Raw genomic sequence first — 12,961 nt, 5'->3', positions numbered from 1 at the left:
CAAAAAACTATCATTTCAACATGTAAATGATATAAAAATTATTAACAACGTATTTTACCTTCGTTTTCTAAGTTGTTCAAACCTGATGTGTGTTCTACATTTATAGCACGTCAGCTTGGAGTGGCCATATTCAAGTGCGGGTGGCCACCTGGAGCTAGTAGCTGTCGTATTGGACAATGTGATTCTAGGTCATTCTTCTAGTTGACTTCTGAAGCCTATACATACTGCGCCCGAAAGGAACTCTCCGATGCTTTTGCGCCTCACGAGAGAATCGGGCTTTGCACGGACACTCCCTACCTCTCCTCTCCCTCGCTGAGGATCTCCATCATTTTCATCAAGTCCTCTGATTCTTTGGGGAGACAAGTTGGGTACCCCTCAAACTTTCATCCTCCCGACTCTCTTCCAACTTGCGTCTTTCCAGTGCACTTTATCTTGTCTTCTGGCAAAAGAAGAAAGAAAACACTCCTGCTGGGCCATATCATTTTCTCACTTTTTTCTTCCTCACATCCAGATAGTCATCTTTGACCTGGGAAATTTAGAACTTTTGTATATAGGAGGAAAACATAATTCATCAGTTAACGTGTCACGTATTAGGATCATTTCAGTGGCAAGTTTTGCCTGGCTGCAGGTGTGGGTGCCAGGGCCCTGGCTGTGTTTCTCTGTGAGTCTTTCCACTCGTCCGTCTTTGGTGATCTTCATCCTCTGGCTGGTGGCAAGACGGCTGCCCCAGCTTCAGGTGCCTTACCCTCACTTTCTTCTAGAAGAAGGAAAAGGCTGTTGCTTCCTGGGGTCTCTTAAGGGTGAGGTTATATTTCTCCAGCAGACTTCTCTCATATCTCATTGGTCAAAACTGGGTCACATGCCCACCTTAAAGCCATCCCGAGCCAAAAGAATTGGATCTGGCCAATCAAGAATCATCCTCGGGCTTCCCTGGTGGCGCAGTGGTTGAGAGTCTGCCTGCCGATGCAGGGGACGCGGGTTTGCGCCCCGGTCCGGGAGGATCCCACGTGTCGCGGAGAGGCTGGGCCCGTGAGCCATGGCCGCTGAGCCTGCGCGTCCGGAGCCTGTGCTCCGCAACGGGAGAGGCCACAACAGTGAGAGGCCCGCGTACCGCAAAAAAAAAAAAAAAAAAAAAAAGAATCCTCCTCTGTGATGGATGTTAACTAAATTTATTGTGGTTATTGCTTTGCAATTTATACATACATCGTTATGTTGTACACCTTAAACTTATACAATATGTCAATTATATCTCAATAAAACTGGGGAAAAAAAGGAAAAAGAATCATCCTCTGGGGTGGTCTCCTCTTACTATACAACCACATGGGACCCTGGACACAATTGGTGACTTTTCTTCTTTTTTTCTTTTGGCCTCACCCCGTGGCTTGTGGGATCTCACTTCTCCGCCCGATCAGGGATTGAACCCAGGCCGCGGAAGTGAAAGCCCGGAATCCTAACCACTAGACCACCAGGGGACTCCCTACAGTTGATGACTTTTATCCAGGAAGATGGGGCACGTGGCTATGGGGTTTGCAAGCAGCAGGTGGGCTGCAGCCTCACATCATCCAGCCCCACTTCTCTACCTGCTCCTGTCTCTCCTCTCCTCTTCCAATTGCAGCAGAAGAGGTGCTGTTTCTTCCATGGAGGTTCATGCTGCTTACAGCCTGGGTCATGATCCACCACCTTCTTAGGGTCCTCCACCGTCAGCCTCCCTCTGGGGCTATGTGCAGCCTCTCCCTCTCTACCAGTACTTGGCCTGAGCATGACAACAAGTACCCACCTCATGCATCTTAAAAACAGCAACAACAGCAACAAGAGCAACAAACTCCCTCTTGACCCCGTCCCCTTTCTAGCTCTCCTTCCTTCACAGCCAAAGCTTGAAAAAGAAGACATGTGCTCTCCAGCCACCTTCTCCCTTCCGTTCACTCTCAGTGCTCCCTCCTCCAGACCACTGTCAGCTTTCCCTTTTGCTGCCAATGCAACCAAAGTCTCAGTGTTCTCTATGAAATGGGCATAATCCCTAGCTCAAAGAGTAGTTGTGAGGATTAAGTGAAATAATGTAGTCAGTGTACTTAGCTTGGCGCCTGGTACATGACAATCACTACATGCCGTTTAATTGCAGGCCTTTCATACTGCTTCAAATGCTTCCATGTCCTCCTAGATTCTTTAGGGTCCGGTCCTATAAGACCCTTTCTGGCATCAGCTTGCATGCCCATTTGGAGGCCATTCACCCACAGATGAAACCATTGGCAGTTCCAGAAGCATTCTCTTGGCTCTGGGCTTTGTACACACTGAATTGTTTTGCCCAGAAAGCATCCTTTCACCATCTAACTCCCCGCCCCCATCCCGATCACCTGTCTATGCTGTCCTTCAGGTGCTTCAACATCAATAACGCAAATAACCTGGAAGCCATAGAGATCCACTCCAGGATACGGCCATGAGGGGGCAGATACAGGAGATGATACAATGCCAACAAAAACTATCTTGAGTGTTCTTGGAAATAAAAATATGAGTTTCAGAGGCTTAGGGAAGAAGGAGGCTAGCCAGGGTCCATGCACTCACTCATTGGTGTACTTAGCAAGTGTTGATTTAATTCCTGTATGTACCAGATACTATACTAGATACTGTGATGGCTGAAAGATGAATAAGAGAATTCTTACCATCACGGCAGTCACAGTGCTGTGGGTTAAAGTGGTGAGTGGTGGTGAACCCAACCCATGCTCTCCCACAAAGGGGGTTGGTAAAGAGACCTTTGCTGCCAGGGGCATTGAAACAGATAGGACAAGGACTGAGACATGGTCATCTCTTCCCATCCAGGACCCCTTCCCCCATTCTTCAGGGCATGGGTTCAGGTTTATCTGTACAGATGCTCACCTGCGAAGATTTCAGGGACTCCAGAACATCTGCCTCTTAATCAGAAATTCTTCTAACAAGGAGGAGAAACCTTTCATTCACAGCTAGAAATAAAAGGCTTAACATGCAAATAGTTGGCAGGCGCCTCATATGCATAGGCGTAACTTTCCACTAAAGTATCATCAATGAATTCAACAAGTTTACCTGGTTGATATCAGACCTGGGCTTGATGGGAAAAGGTGGGGAGAACAGGGAGCTATCCAAGGGGTGGGGAGAATTCCTTGGAGCACTTTATGAGGTTGAGGAAAGATCACAGCTTGCCTGCAATCCACTATGTCTGCCTACAGCCAAGCAGGGAGAGAGGAGGTTGCGGACAAGCTGCAGAGCCAGGCCGCTCCTCTTCTCAGGACTGGTCAAAATGTTTCGGCTGTTCCTAATTTTTATTTATTTATTTTTATTGGTTGCTACTGATTTTTAACATGAAACCTTAGTGTTCTTTGGCCATTTAGAATCCATACCTGTTCTCCCCACAGGTGACCATCTACTTGGGGAAGAGAGACTATATAGACCATGTTGACCAAGTAGAGCCTGTGGGTAAGTTGAGTTTGGAGTGAGTTTTTTTTTTTTTTTTTAATTTTTTTTTTAAATTAATTTATTTATTTATTGGTCGTGCCACGTGGCATGCGGGATCTTAGTTCCCCGGACAGGGATCGAACCCATGGCCCCTGCAGTGGATGTGCAGAGTCTTAACCACTGGACCGCCGTGGAAGTCTCCTGGGGTGAGATTTTAATGCTGGTTTTCCTTTAAGTCATCAGACAACCACTAGTTTTGTGTTATTTAAATTGACTTCATTAATAATCTAATCAAAGAAATGCAAATTAAAACATCATCAAGGTGCCACTGGCTGATTGGAGACAAATTTAAATGAGACAAAGGACTCATTTCTAGATAAAGAACATTCAAAACTCACCAGTTAAAAAAAAAATCCAATTAGAAAATAGACAAAAAACATGAAAAGGCATTTCATTAAAGAAAATATATAGGTGGCAAATGAGCACATAGAAGAATGTTCAACAACAACAACAACAAAAAAAAAAAAGAAAAATGTTCAGGACTTCCCTGGTGGCACCGTGGTTAAGAATCCGCCTGCCAATGCAGGGGACACGGGTTCAAGCCCTGGTCCGGGAAGATCCCACAAAGCCCGTGCACCACAACTACTGAGCCTGCGCTCTAGGGCCCACGAACCACAACTACTGAAGCCTGCACGCCTAGAGCCCATGCTCCATAGCAAGAGAAGACACAGCGATGAGAAGCCCGTGCACTACAATGAAGAGTAGCCCCTGCTCACCGCAACTAGAGAAAGCCCGCGTGCAGCAACGAAGACCCAGCGCAGCCAAAGAAAAAAAAAAAGACCTGATTTCATTTCTAAAAAAAAAAAAGAAAAGAAAAATGTTCAACAACATTAGTCGTTAGGGAAATGCAAATTACAGCCACAATGAAATATCATTATATGCCTGTCAGAATGGCTAAAATTAAAAATAGTGACCATACCAAACGCTGGCAAGGATGTAGAGAAACTGCATCACTCGTGCCTTGCTGGTGGGAATGGGAATGTAAAGTGGAGCAGCCACTCTGGAAAACAGTTTGGCATCTTCTTTAAAAGCTAAACATCCACTTCTCATGTGACCCAGCAGTTGCATTCCTGGACATTTATCCCAGAGAAATGAAAACTTACGTCCACACAAAACTTGTACATGACTGTTCACAGCAGCTTTGTTTGTAATAGCTCCAAACTGGAAAGAACCTAAATGTCTCCAGTAGGTGAATAAGGTTAAACAAGCTGGGGCACATCCATGCCTTGGAACACTACTCAGCAGTGAAAAAGATTGAACTACCAATCCATGCAACAGCTTGTGGGTCTCAAGGACACTGTAATGAGTGGAAAAAGCCAATCTCAAGAGGCCATGTACTGTATGATTCCATTCATATAACATCTTAGACATGACAACGTTATAGAAAAGGAAAACTGAACAGTGGTTGCTGAGGGCTAAGGATGGTGAAGAGAGGCAGCTGGGCGTGATTACAAAGGGATAGCCCAAGAAGGAGATCTTTATGGTGAGGGAACAGTTCTGTATCCAGATCGCAGTGGTGGTTACACAAATCTCCATTTGATAATATGACTTAGAACCATACACACATTGTACCCATGTCAACCTCCTGGTTTTGAGATTGTACTGTCATTATCTAAGATGTAACCATTGGAAGAAACTGGATAAAGGATACCTGGGGACATCTCTGTACTATCTTTGTAAATTCCTGTGAATCTATAATTACTTCAACTCAAATTGTTCTTTTTTTAAAAAAAGAGTATAAAAGACTAGCATTTTTAGGCACTAGGATGAGAATGTCCTTTGGCAAAACACTTTCTAAAAGGTCATTTGGCAGTATGTTATCAAAAGCCAAATTCAATTCTGCCGTGGATAGAGATTTATCTATAAGCGTGTTCATTGCAATATTAATTATAATGGGGAAAATCAGAAACATCCTAAATGCCCTAACAACAGGGGGTTGATTAAATAATTTATGGTGCCCCTGGTCAATGGAGCAAATGTGTGGCCATTAAAATGATTCGTACATGGGACTTCCCTGGTGGCGCAGTGGTTAAGAAGCCGCCTGCCAATGCAGGGGACACAGGTTCGATCCCTGGTTCGGGAAGATCCCACATGCCGCAGAGCGACTAAGCCCGTGTGCCACAAACACTGAGCCTGCGCTCTAGAGCCCATGAGCCACAACTACTGAGCCCACGTGCTGCAACTACTGAAGCCCACGCGCCTAGAGCCCGTGCTCCGCAACAAGAGAAGCCACAGCAATAAGAAGCCCACGCACTGCAACGAAGTAGAGCCCCCGCTTGCCGCAACTAGAGAAAAGCCCGTGCACAGCAATGAAGACCCAACGCAGCCAAAAATCAATCAATAAATAAAATTTAAAAAAAAGATTAGTACATATTATATGTGTGTGTGTATGTATGACTAGTATGAATATGTGTTTGCAATATATAGTTGAATGAGGAAAGCAGTTAACAACATATATAAAAAAAAATTCATATAAATGTATATACATCTGGAGGGCTTCCCTGGTGTCCCAGTGGTTGAGAATCTGTCTGCCAATGCAGGGGACGTGGGTTCGAGCCCTGGTCTGGGGAGATCCCACACGCCGCGGAGCAGCTAAGCCTGTGCGCCACAACTACTGAGCCTGCGCGTCTGGAGCCTGTGCTCCGCAACAAGAGAGGGCGCGGCAGTGAGAGGCCCGCGCACCGTGATGAAGAGTGGCCACCACTTGCCACAACTAGAGAAAGCCCTCACACAGAAACGAAGACCCAACACAGCCAAAAAAATAAAAATATACATAAAAAAAGAATATTAAAAAAATGTATATACATCTGGAAAATCATTCTGTACCGATATGTTGACAATGGGTATCTCCGGGTATCTCAAGTGGAGGTGACTTTGTTTTCTCTTTGCTTAGCTTCCCTTTCTAGTTTTCCTGTAATGAATATGGATTACGTGTGATATATATATGTATACACACACACTTCAATAAGCTTCCAGTCTCTTTCACGTCCGCCACCCTCACTCTTCTCTCTCTTTTGGTTTAGATGGTGTCGTGCTGGTGGATCCTGAGCTTGTGAAGGGAAAGAGAGGTGAGGCAGAGCTTGTCGTCCTCCGGGGAGCGGTGGTCTGGCTGCGGGAAGGGGGTGTGTGTGTGCAAGGAGGGGCGGGGAAGCTCTGGCACACCCATTCTCTCTGCCAGGCCCTTGCACCCACATTCCCTCATACGATCCTCAGGACACGGGCCCTGTTCCCACCAGAGCTCACTGTCCGCATCTTCCAGTTGGAGGTGAAGACTCGGGGAAGCCACTTGTCGGAGGTGGCAGGATAAGGAACGGCAGACAGAGCCCGGAGCCCCAGTCTGCAGGCTCTGCGGACTGCCTGCTTGCCCCGTGTCCTGCCGTTCTATGTCAGGGCAGACTCAAGAGGGCTCCTTTCTGGGTTTATACAAAAAGCGGGGAATTGAGGCTGCGGGAAGGCAGGGTTTTTATGCTGAGCCTGGTGTTCTGGACCACGGCAGCACAGCCCCCTCAAAGATATCTGGCAGTTGCGATGTGTGGCAAGCAATTTGGTACTAATAACAGTTGTGTAGGGAGTTCCCTGGCAGTCGAGTGGTTAGGACTCAGTGCTCTCATTGCCGGGGCCCTGGGTTTGATCCCTCGTCGGGGAACTAAAATCCCATAAGCCGTGCCATGTGGCATGTCAAAAACAAACAAACAAAAACCAGTCGTGTAAACTAAATTGGAACCAAGTTATCCTTATGATAATGTCACTGACTCAGTTCCATTCTAAATATGCCTTTTAGAGTGGTAGCTACCAGCACCCAACAAGGAATTGTTCCTAACCCTGGACGTGCCCATGGAGTATGTCAGATGTAGGGCCCACAGCATCCAGGGGACGTGGCAGAAACAGGCTGAAAATCGCCCCCCTCTGCTGTCTCCAGCTTCCTCCTGGGTACTCTGCTCCTCTCTTACACCAGGCGGAGCCCAGTTCCAGCCCCTAAAGCCCATGCCCTTGGCCAGGAACGCGCTGCCTGGAGAGGGAAGCATAAAACCAGGTCATCTCTGGGCACCTTCCTCTTACAAACGTTGAATGAGGGATAAGCAAATGATCAGTGGCTCTTCTGAGCTTAGCGCCGAGGGACAATTACTCTTGAGGCAGACACAAACAAAATCCTCAACCAACAGCTACCAAGGACTTGGGGGGACCACTTCGTGTGGTTTTATTTACCACATTAAGGACAGTTGTAAACAGTCCATCCTCAAAACATGTGTAGTTTCATATAATTCTTTCGGTCCACTGGGGGCACAATTTACATCTGTTTAACCACAGTGAATTTTCAGAAGCGCTGATTGATTTAGAGAAAGCTCAATTAAGTTTCTGAGCAGTGTGAAAAGAAGGCTTCCTCTCGGAGGTGGTTTCACCTCTCCACCTGGTCCCTGAGCCCCTGCTCAGTTCCCTCGAGGCCCCGTCCAGCTCAGGCACTTGTCTGTTTTATTCTCTAGCACGGTTTCCCTCTGCTTTTCTTTTTTTTTTTAAATAAATATATTTATTTATTTTGGGCTGTGCTGGGTCTTCGTTGCTGCGCACGGGCTTTCTCTCTAGTTGCCACGAGCGGGGGCTGCTCTTTGTTGCGGTGCGTGGGCTTCTCACTGCAGTGGCTTCTCTTGTTTCAGGGCACAGGCTCTAGGCGCACAGGCTTCAGTAGTTGTGGCTCGCGGGCTCTAGAGTGCAGGCCCAGTAGTTGTGGCGCACGGGCTTAGTTGCTCCACGGCATGTGGGATCTTCCCGGACCAGGGCTCAAACCTGTGTCCCCTGCACTGGCAGGCAGATTCTTAACCACTGCGCCACCAGGGAAGCCCTTCCTCTGCTTCTTACCTTCGCTCTCAACTCCATCCAGACCTTCCGCCCTCAGAACCCAAGCGACCTCACACTGTTTAAAAGCCTCCTGAGCTCACTGAACTGGTACATCAAGAGGAGGGGGTGGGAGAATGAGGGAAACAGTAGAGGCAGGAGGCTAAATAATGTGGCTCATGGGAGGAGCCTCCCAGCACTCAGACACTGGCCCTTTCGAGTCATTGACGCAAGCCAGAGGGAAGGGCCAGCTGGGTAGTAAGGTTCTCAGGTCCTTACTGAGATGCTGAAGGTGGGATGTTGAGACTGGTAGGCAGTGTCAGCCCAGGCAGGGGTGCCAAGCCCACCAACAGGGCAAGCCTACCCCCTCTTGTCTCCCCTCCAGTGTATGTCTCTCTGACCTGCGCCTTCCGGTACGGCCAGGAAGACATCGATGTGATCGGCCTGAAGTTCCGCAGGGACCTGTACTTCTCCCAGGTTCAGCTGTTCCCTCCTGTGGGGGCCTCGGAAACCCTCACGAAGCTACAGGAGAGCCTGATCAAGAAGCTAGGGGAGCACACGTACCCCTTCCTGCTCAAGGTGGGTGACGACTCGACCCTCCACTTCCTCGCACGGCTTCCTTCACCCACCACACCTTATGATGGGATCAGCAGCGAAGGCAAGGGGCCAGAGTAATGACGTCACATTTGCGGGCCTGCAAATTGCACCCTTGGAGGAAATTCTAGATTGCACGGGCTGTGATTGTCTTTTTTTAAGTCCTTGAAAACAGCCTCCCGGCCTTGGAAGGCACCGTTTCAACCTACGGTTTAAATATTTGCCTGCATCCGACCACCTAATTATATGTGCATGTTATGCCTTCACTTGCTCGGCTATAAAAAGAAAGAAGTGCCCCTCGGTTGCCTCGAGGAGTTTCTAAGCAGGAAGGAGTCCCTGCCAGACAGGAGACCTTAGTGAAATGAGTCATCCTCTGTAGCCTTGACCAGAGCTCAGTGGGTCACTGTAGAAAAAGCCCTTCGCCCCTCTCGTGGCCTGAGTCTCCCCTGATGGAACCTGGCTACCACGGGGCCAGCGTTCCTGCCTCTGAAGACTTGGGCCTGAGCTCACTGTCGGGGTAGCTGCTGTCACCCTCTTCACTCGCGTGTTTATGGGTCTTAAGATTATATATTCCTCCAAAGTTATATGGTTCAGGCTTAAAAAGGCAGGAAATTCTGACACAAGCTACAACATGAATGAACCTTGAAAACATTATGCTAAGTGAAATAAGCCAGCCACATAAGGACAAATACTCTGTGATTTCACTTATATGAGGGACCCAGAGGAGTTCGTAGAGACAGGAAGTAGAATGGTGGTCTCCAGGGAATGGGGGAGGATGGAATTGGGTTAATGTTTAATGGGTGTAGAGCTTCAGTTTGGGATGATGAAAAAGTTCTGGAAATGGGTGGTGGGGATCTGAACTGTACACTTAAAATAGTAAGTTTTATTTAGGGATGGAGATATATATATATATATATATTTTTTTTTTTTTTGGCCATGCTATGCAACATGTGGGATGCAGGATCTTAGTTCCCTGACCAGGGATGGAACCTGTGCCCCCTGCATTGGGAGCATGGAGTCTTAACCACTGGACCACCAGGGAAGTCCCTATGTTAGGTATATTTTATAACAGCTTTAAAAAAAAATCACTTAAAGTTTTGTGGTCCTGGGTGCTCCCATGTGCTGGGACTGGGAGTTTGAAGTGACAGAACCTGTCAACATGTATCAAAACCTTAAAAATGTGATTTCGACCTGACCGTTCCCTTTCTAATAGTGTAGCCTATGGAGTGAATGGACTAAAACTGTGCTAAGGTGGCTGAAGGATGTTTATGCAGCCTTGGTGACAATGGCAACAAAGTAAAGGCCACTTGATGGAGGGCAGCCAACAAAGGAAACGGGCTGAATTCAATGTGGTGTCACGGGGGAATTCCCTGGTGCTCCAGTGTTTAGGACTCTGCTCTCTCACTGCCAAGGGCCCAGGTTCAGTCCCTGGTTGGGGAACTAAGATCCCGGCAAGCCATGCGGCAGGGCCAAAAAAAATAAAAAGCAGTGTTACTGGAGCCTTAAAAATGGTGTCGCAGAACTACATCTCCCAGCATTGAAAATGGTCACACTCATCCTGAGCAGGGTTAGGAGCAGTGATGGGAGCAAACTAGACTGCAGGACACGTGCATCACTTGTCTCATTTCTGTAAAACTAGACAGGCACATACGTGTTTGTGTGAGGCTGACCTGGGCCCCTCGGGAGGCTGTGTTCACGCCACTCTGGCTGTTGGGAACAGACGTGAAGATGTTTCCCTTTTTCTTGCTCCTCATCTTCATTCTTCAATTTTTTTTGTTTGTTTGTTTGTTTCGTTTTTTGTGGTACGCGGGCCTCTCACTGTTGCGGTCTCTCCCGTTGCGGAGCACAGGCTCCGGATGCGCAGGCTCAGCGGCCATGGCTCACGGGCCCAGCTGCTCCACGGCATGTGGGATCTTCCCGGACCGGGGCACGAACCCGTGTCCCCTGCATCGGCAGGCGGACTCTCAACCACTGCGCCACCAGGGAAGCCCCCATTCTTCAATTTTTGTGCGATGAAGGTAGAACACACGTGGAATAACATTCTCTGAAAGAAATGATCTGTTGTTTCTTTCCACAGTTTCCTGACTACTTGCCCTGTTCGGTGATGCTGCAGCCAGCTCCACAAGATGTGGACAAGGTTGGTTCCAGAAGAAATGCCAGGGATTCATTCATACCTTCAAAAGACTTTTTCTTTTTTTTTTTTTTGGCTGCGTTGGGTCTTCGTTGCTGCACGCAGGCTTTCTCTAGTCGTGGCGAGCGGGGGCTACTCTTCGTTGGAGTGCACGGGCTTCTCATTGCGGTGGCTTCTCTTGTTGTGGAGCACAGGATCTAGGTGCACGGGCTTCAGTAGCTGTGGCACACAGGCTCAGTAGTTGTGGCACGTGGCCTCAGTAGTTGTGGCACACGGGCTTTTACTGTGGGAAATTGCAGACATATGCAAAAGTAGAGAGACAGTATAATGAGCGTATCACTTGTCTTCAGCAATTCCTAACCATGAGCAGCCCTGTGAGCGAAATAGTAGGTCTCTCCCCTCGTGGGTCTCACTTGGGGAGAGAAGCAGACAAAAACCAAATAGCAAGTCCCTCTGCAGCCCATCCATGGAGAACAAGAGGCTCGGAGAGCTAAGGGAGGACCTGGTGGTGCTTGTCCGGGGAGCTTAGGGAAGGCCTCTCTGATGGGGCAAAGGAGGGGCCACTCCAGCCTCGGGAGAGCCATCCAGGTGGGCGGGCGCACCATGCACAGTGGGTGCTGCTTGGAGAGCAGGCGGAGCTGGGTTGAAGGGTGGGGGCAGGTCTGAGAGGGGCGGGAGGTGCGGCCAGGTCAGGAAGGGCCTCGTACATGTTTCATGGACTGGGACTTTCTCTGAGAGAGATGGGAGCCGCTGGTGGGCTCTGCACAGTAGGTTCTTTTTTTTTTTTTGAACTTTTATTGGAATATCGCTGATTTACAACATGTTAGTTTCTGCTGTACTGCAAAGTGAATCAGTTATCCACATACATATATCCATGACAGAGTACTGAGTAGAGTTGCCTGTGCTGTACAGTAGGTCCTTATTAGTTACCTATTTTATATATAGTAGTGTGTATATGTCAGTCCCAATCTCCCGATTTATCCCTCCCCCCCACACACACAGAAGGTTCTGACTTGGGTTTGTAGAGGATCCCTCTGGCCACTGAGCTAAGAGTGGGGTTGAGCTCTGAAAGGCGAGAAGCAAAGGGGCCGTGTGTGCAAGAGAGCTGTGACCCCGGTGGACTGGGGACTCTAGGCAGGGAGGGAGGGCAGTGCGGACACGAGGAGAGAGGAAAAGGTGCTGGGGTCCAGGGACTACAGGCCTGAGGGAGTCATGAGGGAAGAAGCTGGAAAATAAAAAGACAGCAAATGAGGGCTGAGAATGGCAGATCGGTACCTGGATTACCGAGGGTCCAGGGCCATGATTTTCAACTTGGGGGTCCTACCCCATTAGTGGTTTGTGAAACCGGTGCGGTGGATCCGAGATGGCATTGAAGAAAGAAAATGGAATGGCATGAAGTGGAACAGCATGGGAGCTCAGAGCACATCGCACACAGCGTAGATAAGCGCTAGTTCACGAGCATTGCTTCACGCGTGAGCATCTGTTTACCGGGCCTCGCAGTGAACTTTCCTACTTACCGTGGGTGGTGGCCTGAAACCTTTGAAAGCCACCGGGCCAGAAAAACAGGGGTGTGGGCGGGAAGGTGGAGAAGGCCACTCAGAGTGGGGGACACTATACCAGCCAGAGGGCCACCCTTCCCTCTGTCCCTGGGGAGGAGACATCAGTGCAGCAGGGGCCCTGTGGGCCTCACAGCTGAGGAGGCCTGGGAACTGGGCTAGTATAAAAGGAGAGAGAGGCGTCAAGCATTTCAGAAGGAAGGAACAGCACGTGCCCAGGGTAGACAGGTGGAAGGGCTTGGCTTCTGCAGGGGGCAGCAGGAGGTGGGGGTGGAGGGGGCTGAGCAGAGAGGAGGCGTGGCCAAGAGCTCCAGGTGCTGGAGCGTAACGATGTGTATTTATTTTCAACCCAGGTTTTAGAGTTGTT

At 48.7% G+C, this 12,961-nt stretch overlaps 1 protein-coding gene across 1 annotated transcript in view; it reads left to right on the top strand.

The window, feature by feature from the left end:
- The window catches only part of SAG (S-antigen visual arrestin), a 30,383-nt gene that overhangs the window by 929 nt on the left and 16,493 nt on the right, over window positions 1–12,961 (top strand). Inside the window, exons 2-5 of the mRNA XM_060015473.1 lie at window positions 3,384–3,444; window positions 6,507–6,551; window positions 8,699–8,892; window positions 10,985–11,044. Coding sequence (XP_059871456.1) covers window positions 3,384–3,444; window positions 6,507–6,551; window positions 8,699–8,892; window positions 10,985–11,044 — 360 coding nt within the window. The remainder of the gene's footprint in view (window positions 1–3,383; window positions 3,445–6,506; window positions 6,552–8,698; window positions 8,893–10,984; window positions 11,045–12,961) is intronic.

Source organism: Delphinus delphis, chromosome 7, assembly GCF_949987515.2.
Source record: "Delphinus delphis chromosome 7, mDelDel1.2, whole genome shotgun sequence".
NCBI classification, from domain to species: domain Eukaryota; kingdom Metazoa; phylum Chordata; class Mammalia; order Artiodactyla; family Delphinidae; genus Delphinus; species Delphinus delphis.
The sequence above is the reverse complement of the archived record's forward strand: the minus strand, read 5'-3'. Positions and strand labels throughout refer to the sequence as shown.